This window comes from Erpetoichthys calabaricus, chromosome 2 (genome assembly GCF_900747795.2).
Source record: "Erpetoichthys calabaricus chromosome 2, fErpCal1.3, whole genome shotgun sequence".
NCBI lineage: Eukaryota > Metazoa > Chordata > Cladistia > Polypteriformes > Polypteridae > Erpetoichthys > Erpetoichthys calabaricus.
The window spans coordinates 246,130,996-246,144,762 of NC_041395.2; the positions used below are offsets into that span (position 1 = coordinate 246,130,996).

Here is a 13,767-nt window from a genome sequence, read left to right on the forward strand (position 1 = left end):
AACACATACTCGATTTTTTTTTTATTCATGCAGTTGCAGAGTCCGATTTATTCAAGCTTACTTTTATAATAATTGTTCAATATATTATTAATTTGATTTGTTGTTGATGGTTCTTTAATGTATATAATATAATCCTCGTCTTGTGGTTTACTCCTCAAATATCCATCCCCATATCTGAGTACACAAGAAAGTCTAGTGGAGACCACTCCTGATTCTTGAAAATAAAACAGCACTGATCGAGAGACTGACAATGTCAACATACAAGATCAGCATATTGTTGCTGACCAGTCACTTTTGTTTTTAAAAACGTCGCTTAACAACGAAGCGATACAAACCTTGTAAAATTCCTGAGTTGGCAACATCTCTACTGAACTACAGGTAGGTAGGCGAAGAGAGTCTGACAAGTGATGAAAAGCTAAACATACTAATATGTTTTTGTATTTATTCTATATTTATTAATTTATCTTTTTTAGTTCATATTCACAGCTCAAAATACCTGATATTGTGAAAATAATCCAGTAGCAGAATTATGTTTTAAAATATCTGTCCCCATTTGTTCAATGTTTCTCTCTCTCAAATCAGATAGTTGAAATATCATATTCTTTTTGTTCTTAACAACAGCCTTATCATACATATTCCATACCAGGGAGTTTTCCTGCCTTGCATCCAAACCTGCTGGGGTAGGCTTCAGGTTCCTGTGATCCTTCTCTGGATAAACAGGTTTAGATAATGTATACAGTAATCCCTCGCTATATCGCACTTCGCCTTTCGCGGCTTCACTCCATCGCGGATTTTATATGTAAGCATATTTAAATATATATCGCAGATTTTTCGCTGCTTCGCAGGTTTCTGCGGACAATGGGTCTTTTAATTTCTGGTACATGCTTCCTCAGTTGGTTTGCCCAGTTGATTTCATACAAGGGACGCTATTGGCAGATGGCTGAGAAGCTACCCAGTTTACTTTTGTATTTCTCTTGCGCTGACTTTCTCTGATCCTGACGTAGGGGGATTGAGCAGGGGGGCTGTTCGCACACCTAGACGATACGGACGCTCGTCTAAAAATGCTGAAAGATTATCTTCACGTTGCTATCTTTTGTGCAGCTGCTTCCTGAAAGGACATGCTGCACTGTGCTTCGCATACTTAAAAGCTCGAAGGGCACGTATTGATTTGTGCTTGAAAAACAAACTCTGTCTCTCTCTATATCTCTCTCTCTCTCTCTCTCTCTTTGTCTGCTCCTGACGGAGGGGGTGTGAGCTGCCGCCTTCAACAGCTTTGTGCCGCGGTGCTTCGTATACTTAAGCCAAACAGCCCTATTGATTTGTTTGCTTTTCTCTCTATCTCTGTGACAGTCACTGCTCCTGACACGCACTCCTTTGAAGAGGAAGATATGTTTGCATTCTTTTAATTGTTAGACGGAACTGTCATCTCTGTCTTGTCATGGAGCACAGTTTAAACTTTTGAAAAAGAGACAAATGTTTGTTTGCAGTGTTTGAATAACGTTCCTGTCTCTCTACAACCTCCTGTGTTTCTGCGCAAATCTGTGACCCAAGCATGACAATATAAAAATAACCATATAAACATATGGTTTCTACTTCGCGGATTTTCTTATTTCGCGGGTGGCTCTGGAACGCAACCCCCGCGATGGAGGAGGGATTACTGTATATTGTTCTTAATCTCAGATGCTGTCTCTGTCATTTTGTGCCCCTCCATACACCTATCACCTACTCTTGCTCTGCTCATTATGGGTTTACTGTTCTTATGGTGGGCTATGCAAGTTTCACTGCCCCTAACCTTCACACTACATGCTTGTTTTTCTTTGTTTCCCTCAATACAGCTAGGTGGGGTCTGCACACTCATTCAAGCCTAAGAGCCTTGTTCTTCCTTAACATGGTCGCGCCTGTCTGCACATAGTAGAAACTCTTTTCTTATTTTTTGATATCTTTCCAGGCCTGCAGGTGCAAAATTCTGTCTATAAATTGTATGTGCCTGAGATGGAATCAGAGACCAATATGGCTGGTAGAAAATAACAAAGCCCAGTGTTTGAGATTTTTGAATGAAATATTGTCATTGGAGCAAGATATGTGGTGTGCTGTAGACATTTAGAGTAAAAAAAACCCTCAAACCTTAAAATTCACTTAAAGTTCATTACAAATTGCCCCATCCTGGGCAATAAAAGAAAAAGAAAAAAAGTGGCAACAGTCAGCACAGATTTGTTCAGCACAAATGACATAGAAAATATTTTAAAAATTATAAAATTGTGTAAAATTGTTTATATTCAGTACCTGGTTTTGATTATGCTTTTTATCAGATAAAATCAAAAACAAATGGTAAACTATATCATGTAGAGTAGTAAGCTTCCACTAACATTAAATGTCCTATTATATCCAACCCTGTTAAGTGTACAGTTCTGTCTTATTCTGACACAAAAACTAAACTCCGTAGTAGCTCTTTAACCATACTATAATTACTAAAACTAAAACTGAAACTAATATATATAAAAATAAAATAGAAATGTCTTTGTAAAATAAAAACTAAACTAAAACTAAAAATACACAGTGAAGGAAAACTAAAACTAAACTGAATTTCCAAGTAAGGTCAGAAAAAATATAGAAATAAAAACTAATATAAAAAAGCAAAACTATAATAACCTTGGTCGTGACTTCAACCTCCGAAATTGTCATGCCAGATGTGAGTATCCAAAGGGAATCTACTGAATCACAACATAGACAACATACACCTTCCTTTTCAGTTCCATTAGATGATTTCTTCTTTGTATGGTCTTCTCAGAAGAATGTGTAAAAAATTTCCTTTCTGCTCCCAAATATATGCCAAGTTGAGGTCATTGTTTGCTCACTTTTACTGATGACTGCCTTGTAGACTTCCTGCCTACTCAATTGGCACTAAACAATTGAAAAACTTAATGTTGCCCAAGAACATTTTTCTATGACCTCAAAAAGTCTCTTTCTTTAATTTGAAAGCTTCCCTCATTGCTGATGTCCATGGAAGAGTTCAATGACTGCCACCATAACAGGCACTGACCATCTTTCAAATATGGCTCATTCCAACAGTCTGTACTATTGAGGCCTTGGAACAGAATCCATTCAGGATTTATGTTGCCAGTTTTTTCAGAGTTATTTGAGTAGTTCTTATGTAGATAGAAATTTGATCTAATTAAATTCAGATATATTAACCATGCATTTTCAAGACATCCTTACTACCCATGTTGTTTTTCGTGTCCATCATTGAGTTTTGGACCAAAGTACTCTGGTTCCTGCTTGTAAACATCCTGAGAGAACATTTTATTTGTTTATGACAATCTATGACTTGTAGTGAAATTCCAGAACATTTTACTCCGATTTAGAATGGCTGGCAGTTGCAGTGGCAGTGGACAATAATGATTATACTGTTAAATCAACTATCTCTAAAATTTTCAACTATACACAAAACAACAGAGTTTCTAGTTTTGGCAAATTTAATGTGCCACATGGGATACTGTCTCATTGATCTATATAAACCCAAACTGTTTTTTTTTTCTAGACTGGGTTATTACTAAGAAGGAAATACAAATTAGATGAGAGACAAACCTCCGTTATGAAGTTTGTCTCTAGACCCAGTTCTTTATTTAGGGGTTAGTATGAATCTACCTTGTTGGTACTTTTCTATATGTTGCAAAACTTCTGTCTCCTTTTCCACCAATTAAGTAATTTTCCACATTCCAGAAGACATTTTCCAATATCTCAATCTATTCTGGATCTGTTCCCCACAACCCTGTGACCCCCCTGTCATCAAACCTGATCACCCCCCTCCACCTAATAGAGGCAAAGCCCATATGGTATTAAAAAAGAAAATCGGCTTATTCCAATCATGGTCACATTATCATTGCTAATTAAATGTAATCTTTTTAGCATTAATAAAGAGGTACCAGCTGAAATATAACCTTTATTTAAGCAGGAATGTTACTATCAAGCTATCAAAAGAGAAGTGTAATTTTAATGCTACCCACTTAAATCTCACTACAGGACATGCTTAGTTTCTTCATTTTTCATTTAATTACTGTTATAAAAATATAATTTTAGATTGATTTTTTAAAGTACTTTAAATATTAATATATCAATTAATTTAGTAGCATTAAAATGTTTCATTGTGGTTATAGAAAGAGTTCATACAATTTTCTCAAAGTTTTTGCACATCTGTCCATTAATTAATATCCAGAAGACATTTTTTTATTAGAAGACTACAGGGAAACAAAGCTAATCCCCACAAAACTAGACTCAAAACAGGAACCATCCATAGATTCGGTAGTAATTCATCATAAGGCACAATTAGACAAGCATCCACTCTTGCTCATACATTATCAGTTTAAGAGACTCCAATTAACTGGTCACATCTTTGGAATGTGGGAGGAAATATAATTGGTAGTTCATGATGCCATATGTTTTTCTCAGATTTGGTTGTCAGTTTCCAGAAGTGATATATTTATGTATTTTTTTTGTTTTTTAGGTGCATTTAACAAAATATCTAAAATATATCTTTAACAAGATGATGCTGTCTCTTGCCTTTATAAACCTTTAATTTAATACTAGATTTACCTGGTATGTTCTAGGATTTTCTGTTATTATAAACTACTTACTGAATGTTTAACAAAAATGAAAATTATAATATACTTACTTTAAGTTAAAGTAGGATTTTTCATTTTTAAAGTGAGAAATGACATATATCATTTTTTTTTATTAGATATCTAATAATTTGCTGTACCATGCATTTTATGGCTTTTATATTTGTATTACAGAAATTCCTGAAATTGAGAAGCTCAAACTAAGTGAATTGGAAAATTCTAATTTAGCAGTTTCAGATGAATGGCCTAATGAAGAAGAATTGCTGAAGTTTAAAACCCTCAAGGAACAGATGATGCAAGATGAGGAAGATATGAGAAACTGGGTATTTCCTCAGCTGACTCCCACTGTGAATATGCCTCTGATGAATATAAAAGACAACAGAAAAACAAAAACGTTAAATGCTACAAGGTTTGTAACAATGATGTATATATACCCCATGCTGAATGTATACATTTCTTATTAAAAATGTGTCTATTGTCTTGGAAATATGTATTGTAAATTATTGTATATCTGATTTGTAGGCAATCATGGTTCAAATATAATTGAATAAGAAATGATACTTTAAAATATAGAGTAGAGGTCTTACAATGTCTGGATTTAAATACTTAATCTATAAATGTACATATTTTAGAAAAAGTAAATTCAAGTCTACAGATCTGGAGTTTCTGTTAAAATGTTGTAGCAGGGGAGTTTCAATAATATTTTAAAACAGTCTTAGTAATGTTCTAAGACTCAATACGTCACATTAAATAGTGATCCATTACTGTAAGTCAATTAAATCTAATTCCTTTCTCTGTGGATTTTGTGAGAAGTTAAGCAAAATGACGCCTTTTATTGGCCCACACATTCTCACTGTTTTTACTTTTATAAGGTTTGTCTCTTTTGTTAATGTATATTAATATTATATGTACAGTACATTTGGTATATTCCTTCATTTTGGAGGAGTTAAGCATTTAATATAAAAATTACACATTCTCACTAGGAAAATGAACAGCTACTGACTGTGAAGAACACTGACAGCTCATCATACATTTCATTTATATTTTACATTGTAGTTTTTCCCATAGAAAAACTTCAATGTACTATGCATGCTATAAATATCATTCTGAAAGTCTTGCGTAGTAACTCAGTTAACAAGGTGCAGTTATATACAGTACATACTTTGTAAATTGCCATTTGATTAAAAACCTATTCATTAGGGCTTCATTTAACACAACCTACTTTCTGAAATATAAAACAATAGACATGAAAGTAACATTGTATATTGAGGAGGACAGTGCCAGAATCTGTGCAGCACTTTTGTGATGCTATAATACAGGGGATTAAATACTAGCTCTGCACTTTTTCTGTAGCTGCTTTAGATCCCTTCCAATTCATTGCCTCCTGAAATAGCTTTTTGTGCTGAGTTTATTTAAAATAATTTGGCAATGTTACCACATATTAAAAAAAAATGTTGATTTTGTGTTAGCAAAAAATAAAATCAGTAGTTAAACCTACTAATGAATTTAAAGTATTCAGCCTAACAACTATGCACTTGTTAATCTGCATGGAACTCCAAGCTAATAGCATAATTACCAAAGAGCAAGTGAGTTTAGAATGGCATGCTTATGGAATATGAAATGTATGCATAAGTTTGAAATGCAAAGCTATCCAGGCAGTAAACTATAAATTAGAAGGTTCTTAATTCCAGTGCAGCTCATTAGCAGCCTTTTAAATTCAGGATAATAAAACTATACCATGCACAAAACCATCGTAGGGCTACATTACACACTACATTCATTACCAGTATCCATAATCACAGAGCACGCATAGTTACGTATTTGTCTGATAAGCATGACAACAAGTTTTTGAGTTTCTTGGCCACTAGTTCTGAATTAATTTAGGGACTAAAGTAAAAGTACAAATGCAAAAATAAAAAAGTGCTTTTTCTGAAGTTTTGTACCTCTTTTCTTTGCCTCTCCCATTTTCCCATATAATTTATATAAATGTGTTCATTTCTTCAATTTTCATTTTGCTTTTCTAAAAATTCTAAAGTGAGATTGTCATTTATGTATATAAGCACATTTAAGAAATTACATTACCTTTCAGAAAAAATGGATTTCTGAAGAGAACCCCAGAATTACATGTTGCAGATATGCACAATAATGGCAAAACAGAGGAAAAGCTAGCAATATTAAGTGAAGAAAAAAAAATGCAAGAACTACTTGAACAGCGGAAAAAGTAAGTACTGAACTTTAAAATTAAAACCACATTTTATATTTGTGCTAGGAAATATTTTAAAAAGATTCGTTAGAAATTTGTTACTATGTACTATTCAAATTGTTATTTATAATACATTTAAAAATTGTGATTATAGCCTTTGTCAAAACACAGAATCAAGTTCCAGCCTCACTGGGTCACATGTTCTGGGCCTGCACCAAATTAACATCATTCTGGACAAACATTTTTAAGTGCTTTCAGACAGCCTCAGTGTCACAATCCCTCCTAACCCATTAACAGGTGTGTTTGATGTTCTTCCAGATGGGCTTAAAGTGGAGAAGGATAAACAAACTGTGATTGCCTTCACTACACTATTGGCATGCAGACTTATTTTGCTAAACTGGAAGAATCCTAACTCTCCTCTTTTAAGTCAGTGGGTAACTGATGTTTTATATTATTTGAAATTGGAAAAAATCAAATTCTCACTTAGAGGATCTGTGCAGAACATTTTCAAAACCTGGCAGGATCTAATCAATAATATTTTAGAATAAGCTCTTAAAGCACTGAGGAAGTAGATTCTCTCCCTATTTCTTTTTCTTCTCCATTTATCTTTATCCGCCTATTAAACTCATCAATTTATTTATGTTTACTAGCTTTAATTTTTACTCCGTTGGCTATGTTTTCTTTCTCAGGGGTGGGGGTTGATTTGTTTTCAATCCTATTTTTTGTAAAAATTGATCTATTCATATGGAATGATGACAATAAAATAAAAAAAAATTTAAAAAACACAGAAGACAAATTATTATATGATTACGTTAGTGAAATTAAAGGCTGCATGATGCTCAAATACAGCACTTTAAAATATGTCAAGAATGGGCCAACAGCCCCCATTTATCTATAGCACTCTATGACATTATTGAAATTTAACCATGTCATAAGACAGTTCTCATTATTTATTAAATTTCCCAAACATTTTATTTTTATTCAGATCAGCAAATACAGTTTCAGTTTCCCGGAAATTGGAGGTAGAAATGCTAACCATTATGCCACCATATATTACATTTATTTAAATAGATTTTGTTTAGAAATAAAATGGTTTTTGGTTAAGAAGTGTAATTTTTAAAATAAAACGAGCTAAGAGGCATTGTTAGTTAATATAGAGCTTATGAAAATAAATTGTCTGAAGGTCAGACAATGACTGAAATAAAGAAATATTTATATGTACAGAATAGGTTTAAGAAACAGTTTATAGAAAAAAATAAAGCTGCTACAAATGCATTTGGCCAGAATAATGCAGACATTTTATCACTTTAACTTTTAATAATACAGCACCAACTGAGCATACATTTGTATATGGTAGGAAACTAGAGTTTTCTGTGAAAATCCACCCAGGCACTTGGAAGGTACACAAACTACACAGAGACATATACCCGATTAACCACCAGCATCATACAAAATTTCCCAAGTGAAGTCGGGTAACACAGCCCAATACAAATATTTAAAAAAAAATTATTGCATAAGTATTCAATCCTTCTGAGTCAGTATTTAGTAGATGCATCTTTGGCAGCATCTGCTCATTACAGCCTTGTGTCTAAGACACAGAAATGATATTAGTGGTAAAAAGTTAATATTGTAAAAAGCGTAGGCACAAAAATATATACTTATTTATATGTGTGTGTGCGTGCGTTTGTGTGCGTGTGTGTGTGTGATTATATATATATATATATATATATATATATACTGTATATATATATATATATATACTGTATATATATAATATAATATACAATAATGTATTGTGTGTATGTGTAAAGATAGATATATCCTAGTTTTAAATGAAGTGGCATGGTGGTGCAGTATATAGTGCTCTTATCTAGAGTTTGTACCTTTTATCTATGCTGGTTTTCCCTGGGTGCGCTGGTACCATAAACAAGCAGGTTTCTTTAACTAGAGAATAAAACAGACTTCATCGTCATCCAGAGTTGGTTCCAACCTTACTCACACTTGTTTAGTCCCCTTTCCCAGAATAAGTTTTAAAAGTGAATAAATTATTTAAATAAATTTTAGCGTCCTGTTTTTGGAAATTTAATAATACTGATGCTTAATACTGTAAGGCGTAATATATGATTAATGGTGTATTTATTATACAGAGACCATGACACTTTGAAGGATTGGAGAGAGAAAACAAAAAACTTGCAAGAGAAAAAGCAAAGAGAACAGGGGTTTTTGTTTATAGATCCAGTTAAACGAGATAAGGTAAACTGGTTTGTGTTGTGTTGTATTTTTTGCATATACTGTATTAGAACAATGTTTCTTTGTTTTTAAAACCACATTTTAATGAATGGATTGCAAAGGAAGGTGAATATTTTGTGATTCAGTTTATGCATGAGAACAGCATAAACTAATAATTTCTTCCTGCACAAGGAAATCCAACTTTCAAAACCTAATTGCTGTATCAGTTTTGAAACAGCAGATGGTGCCATAACAACACTGCTGTGGCACTTGGCAAGGTTTCTGTTTCAAAAAAGAATTTACCAAGTGAATGTGAACAAAACTAAAAATTACCCATTTGATATTGACATAAAAATGCTGATGAGTCTATTTATTTTGTAATGAGAAAATTCATATTTGTTTTTGAAGTTGTCTATATAAGCTTATATCTGTGCAAAACTTGTAAAGAGAGAAAATTTTAAATTAAGATTGTAATGTTAATGTTTATTTTCTGTGCAGCATTTTTTTTTTTTTTAAAACAATAATATATTGTAATTTTATGTCAGACTTGCTTACACAATCAGTTAGTAGTATGCTGGTGTCATTTTAAATGATAAATCACACCAGTTTACCTAAGACTAAGGTAAAATGCAATTAATAATTTAAATAAAATAGGACTCCAGTCATAAATAATTCATACATCACTCAAGATGTGAACTGCTAAAGTATCTGGAACACCCCCTAACTTTGTTGACTTTACTACTTATAATGATGTATAGTCAAGTCACACTTCAGTCTTTAAGCCCGGATTCAATTGAGGTGCAACTTACTTGTTTTGCAATGGAAAGTGATGTTCCCAATTTTGACCTGAATTTAAGTGGAAGATGTGTGGACAATACTGGAAAACACTATAAATTTGTTTTGTGCAATCATGTGATATGTAATTTTGTAAAGTTAATTTTCAGTTAGGGGTTTAAATGGACAGAAATGTAGCTTCTTGATATATAGGCAAGTACATATGAATGTTAATGACGTGTTCTTTTTCATTAACTATATCATAGTTTTCAAAAAGAACTACTGTTTTCACACATTGCAGCAAAATAAAAGCATCACACAGTTTACCCTTGGTGTGTGTCTGTTTATGTGTGTGCAGCGTCTCTCCTTCACCGTGCATATCACCTGTTGAAACATAGTCATATAAATATTTCTTGGAAAAGGAAAAAGAGGAGTGCATCTAATGGCAATGCAAATGTAGAATGGCCAGGTGGAGTCTGATGTTTTGTTTCTGCTGAATAAGTGAAAGGGAAATACTAGATATTTTACACAACTCATGAGGCATCCAACACCAAAAAAAACTTATTTGCTTGGGTGCTTATAGCTAAAATACAATTAAACCCAGTTGTTGAGCTGAACTGTTTATTTCCAGTAGGAGCAGGAATTGCTTTACTATAAATCAGAACAAGCATAAGTCATTGAGTTAACTGGTTACCTAGTGAATAAATGAATGCTACAAAACAGAGAAAATGTTAATGATTTTCAGGAATTTTAATAATTAACTTTTAAATGATTGTTATTTTAAAAAAATAATTAATATTTGTCTGATTGATTTTCTTAATTTTAATAGAGTACTACAAAGGCACTTGGAGATTTAAATAATAGAAAAATAAACAAGAAAGTAACTTAACATTTCCCTTGTTTTTCACACTGCCTAGACCACTTTTGACTCTCTTTACACTTCTGTCAAGCAAATATCTCAACCCATCCCCCAGTCACCAATAACGTAAAGTGTGAGAATTTGTTAACAAGTCAGATTGCACAATGCAGACAGCAGTGGGTGCAAAAGATGGTCTTTTGTTTTTTGTGCTTATGTTTTGCTATGCCCTACCACTCATTCTCCTTATCAAACGGGCAAAATAAAAAAAAAAATATATAGAATGCCTGAAAAAGAAAGTCAATATACTGGACCACCCAGGGATAGCTCGCATGCAAATTTCGGGTTTGCCCACATTTTGAAAATGTAGGCAGTGTCAAAGGACACTTCATTCATATCCCATTCTGTGTATGTATTTAATTAAGAGTACAACACATCTGTATGTTTAGTTTCTTTTCAGCCTTAAACAGCCTTTTAAACTACAGGCTGTTAGTTACTTGATTAATGACCCTAAATTGGTCTGGTATGTGTCAGTAAAGCCTATGATAGACTATTATCCCATCCAGGATTCTTGCTTGGGCATTTGGAAAGGGTGCAAATTACACATATATATTTATTCTTTTCATCCCTCCACTCACCTTCAAGCTATGCACTCGTGTTCTCTGTCACATTAAAGATGTTCAGCACTCAGTACTCTTCACTGTAGATAAACAAGTATACATTTTAATATAGCACTAACAACACAGTAGGGATTTGCACCTGGAATAAACTAGTGAAGCCCATTGTATTCAGCAGTTGTAAAATGATAGCCCTTTTGTGAAAGTGATCAAACACAGCAGCTCAAAACTATTAGGAAACAGGTAGAAGGACAAGTATAAATATAACCATGACAATTGTAGGTAATTCTTACAGAGATTCTACCTAAGCACTAGGCATGTAGCGTGCCATACAAGATTCTCAGTCATTGTTAGAAACTCGTGTATCAGTTCTACTAATAACTGAATCCTCAATTAATATGTCCTCCTTTCTTCAGGCCAGGAATATTCGTTAATGTCTTCTTCAGAATTTTGAGAACACAGATTTAGTCTGCTTGAAAAGTTTCATTTATAAATTCAGTTTTTGTTGTGTATTTTGAAATTACATTTTGTAATTCAGTTTTGAGTTATACCTTTCATATGCACTATTTTGCCACAAACTACGCTTTTTACTGAGCTGCATCACACAGGTTGCTTTTCATTCCCTCTGATCTGGACTGTAGTCTCCTACTTTGCCCAAATATAGTTCACTATGTTCTTCTGTTAACTGAACTGTCCAAATACTTGGGTTTTTGCCTGACTTCTCCCAATTAACACCTCTGTTTAGGACAAATAACATTTTCACACTCTAGTTCCTGGTTAACGCCTTCCATCTTGCTGACCCCTGCCTCAAAACTATCCATGAATATATACTCCACAAATTAATTAATGTTCTCCAGTGCAGACTGAACGATCATAATCTCTCCACACATAAACTATGGAAACTCAGAAACAGACACTCGCACCTAATGATACACTTTGCTCCTGCATTGAGAAAAAGCAGAAAAAAAACTGCTACTGAGCAAAACAATGTTTTACAGCTGAAATACTGAACAGGAGCCAAAAAAACCAATGCAAGTAAGCATGCTAGTTCTAAGCATGTAAACCATTAAGTAGGCTAACAGATTGTTGGGTTATTTAGCATTATGTTTAATTGAGTATAAGCCAAAGGAAGCTGTGCTTAACCTTTATAATGCATTAGTAAGGCCTTACCTGGAGTGAGGTGCAGCTTTGGTCTCCTGCTACAAAAAACATATAACAATGTTAGAATAAGTCCAGAGAAAAGGACTCTGGGGTGTGAGTTATGAGGAAAAATTAAAAGAATTGAACCTGTTCAGCTTAAGCTAACTGAGATTAAGAGGTGACATGATTGAGATTTATAAAATTATAAAAGGAATTAGTACAGCGAATCCAGGATGTTGCTTTAAAATGAGTTCAACAAGAATGTGGGGACACAGTTGGAAATGTTTTAAAGCTTTTTTTCACACTGAGAACCATGAACATATGGAATAAATTACCAAGTGTTGTGGTAGACAGTAGGCCATTAGGAACCTTCAAAACTTGATTTGATGTTATTTTGGAGGAATTAGGTAAATAGGATCCACATGCATTGTTGGACTTGTCAAACTTTTTCCATTGTTCTAATGTAAAAATGTCAAAACAATAAAATATTTGGTAACAAAAAAAAATTTGAAAGCTTATTTTAAAATGAAAATGTTTATGTGAAATATTAAAAACTTGTCTCTACAGGTTCCACAAAGTGCACCATATGCAACAGATCCTGCCTTTTACTGCATTACCAACAGTCAAGAACATTCAAATAAAAAAATACACGAACAAAAAGGAAAACAACAGAATATTACAAACATCAAAGAAGCTGAGGATATAAGGTGAGAAGTAAAAAGTTAATCATCACCCCCATTTTTTGACCTGCTTTCTCCATTAAAGAGTAGAGTAACATTTGAAGAGGACTGTGGTCCAATGCAGGAGACACTCATATTCACTCACACCTTGCCAATGTAAACTTGCCAATTGAAATAACATGCATATCTTAGAGAAGAAATGGATGAAAGAAAATGTAAACTCAGCAAAGAAAATGTCATGGCCAGTAAATGAGCCCTGGATCCTGAAGTCACAGGGTAAAATTCACATTTGCTTGCTTATCCATCCATCAATTATAAAGCTTGCTTAATTCACTTTGCCTTTATTGTCCAAAAACAGGAAATGTGTTCCTGTCAACACAGTACCCATCTTTATATAAAGAAACAGTAAATTTATGTTAAAATGTATTGTCATAGTATATGTCTTTACAATAATTACAAAGCTATCATGGATACCCTTTTACTATGTTATTTGTGAGAAAAAGAAGAAGATTCTAAATATAAAAATGTGTAGTGTTTCAAATGAAGTGCCATCAGTTCTGCTTATTGTACATTGTAAGAGAAAAGCTGAAAAATGAAATGAGTTGCAAAATTGCTTACTTTTCTTTTGAAACACATATCAAGTAATTCTAAT

The 13,767-nt window shown here is 33.3% G+C and overlaps 1 protein-coding gene across 2 annotated transcripts in view; it reads left to right on the forward strand.

Annotated features, from left to right (window-relative positions):
• The window catches only part of LOC114644541 (leucine-rich repeat-containing protein 27-like), a 56,126-nt gene that overhangs the window by 28,279 nt on the left and 14,080 nt on the right, over positions 1-13,767 (forward strand). For both annotated transcript variants that reach the window (XM_051922991.1, XM_028792609.2), the window contains 4 exons: positions 4,791-5,025; positions 6,706-6,837; positions 8,967-9,072; positions 13,003-13,142. In XM_051922991.1, coding sequence (XP_051778951.1) covers positions 4,791-5,025; positions 6,706-6,837; positions 8,967-9,072; positions 13,003-13,142 — 613 coding nt within the window. The remainder of the gene's footprint in view (positions 1-4,790; positions 5,026-6,705; positions 6,838-8,966; positions 9,073-13,002; positions 13,143-13,767) is intronic.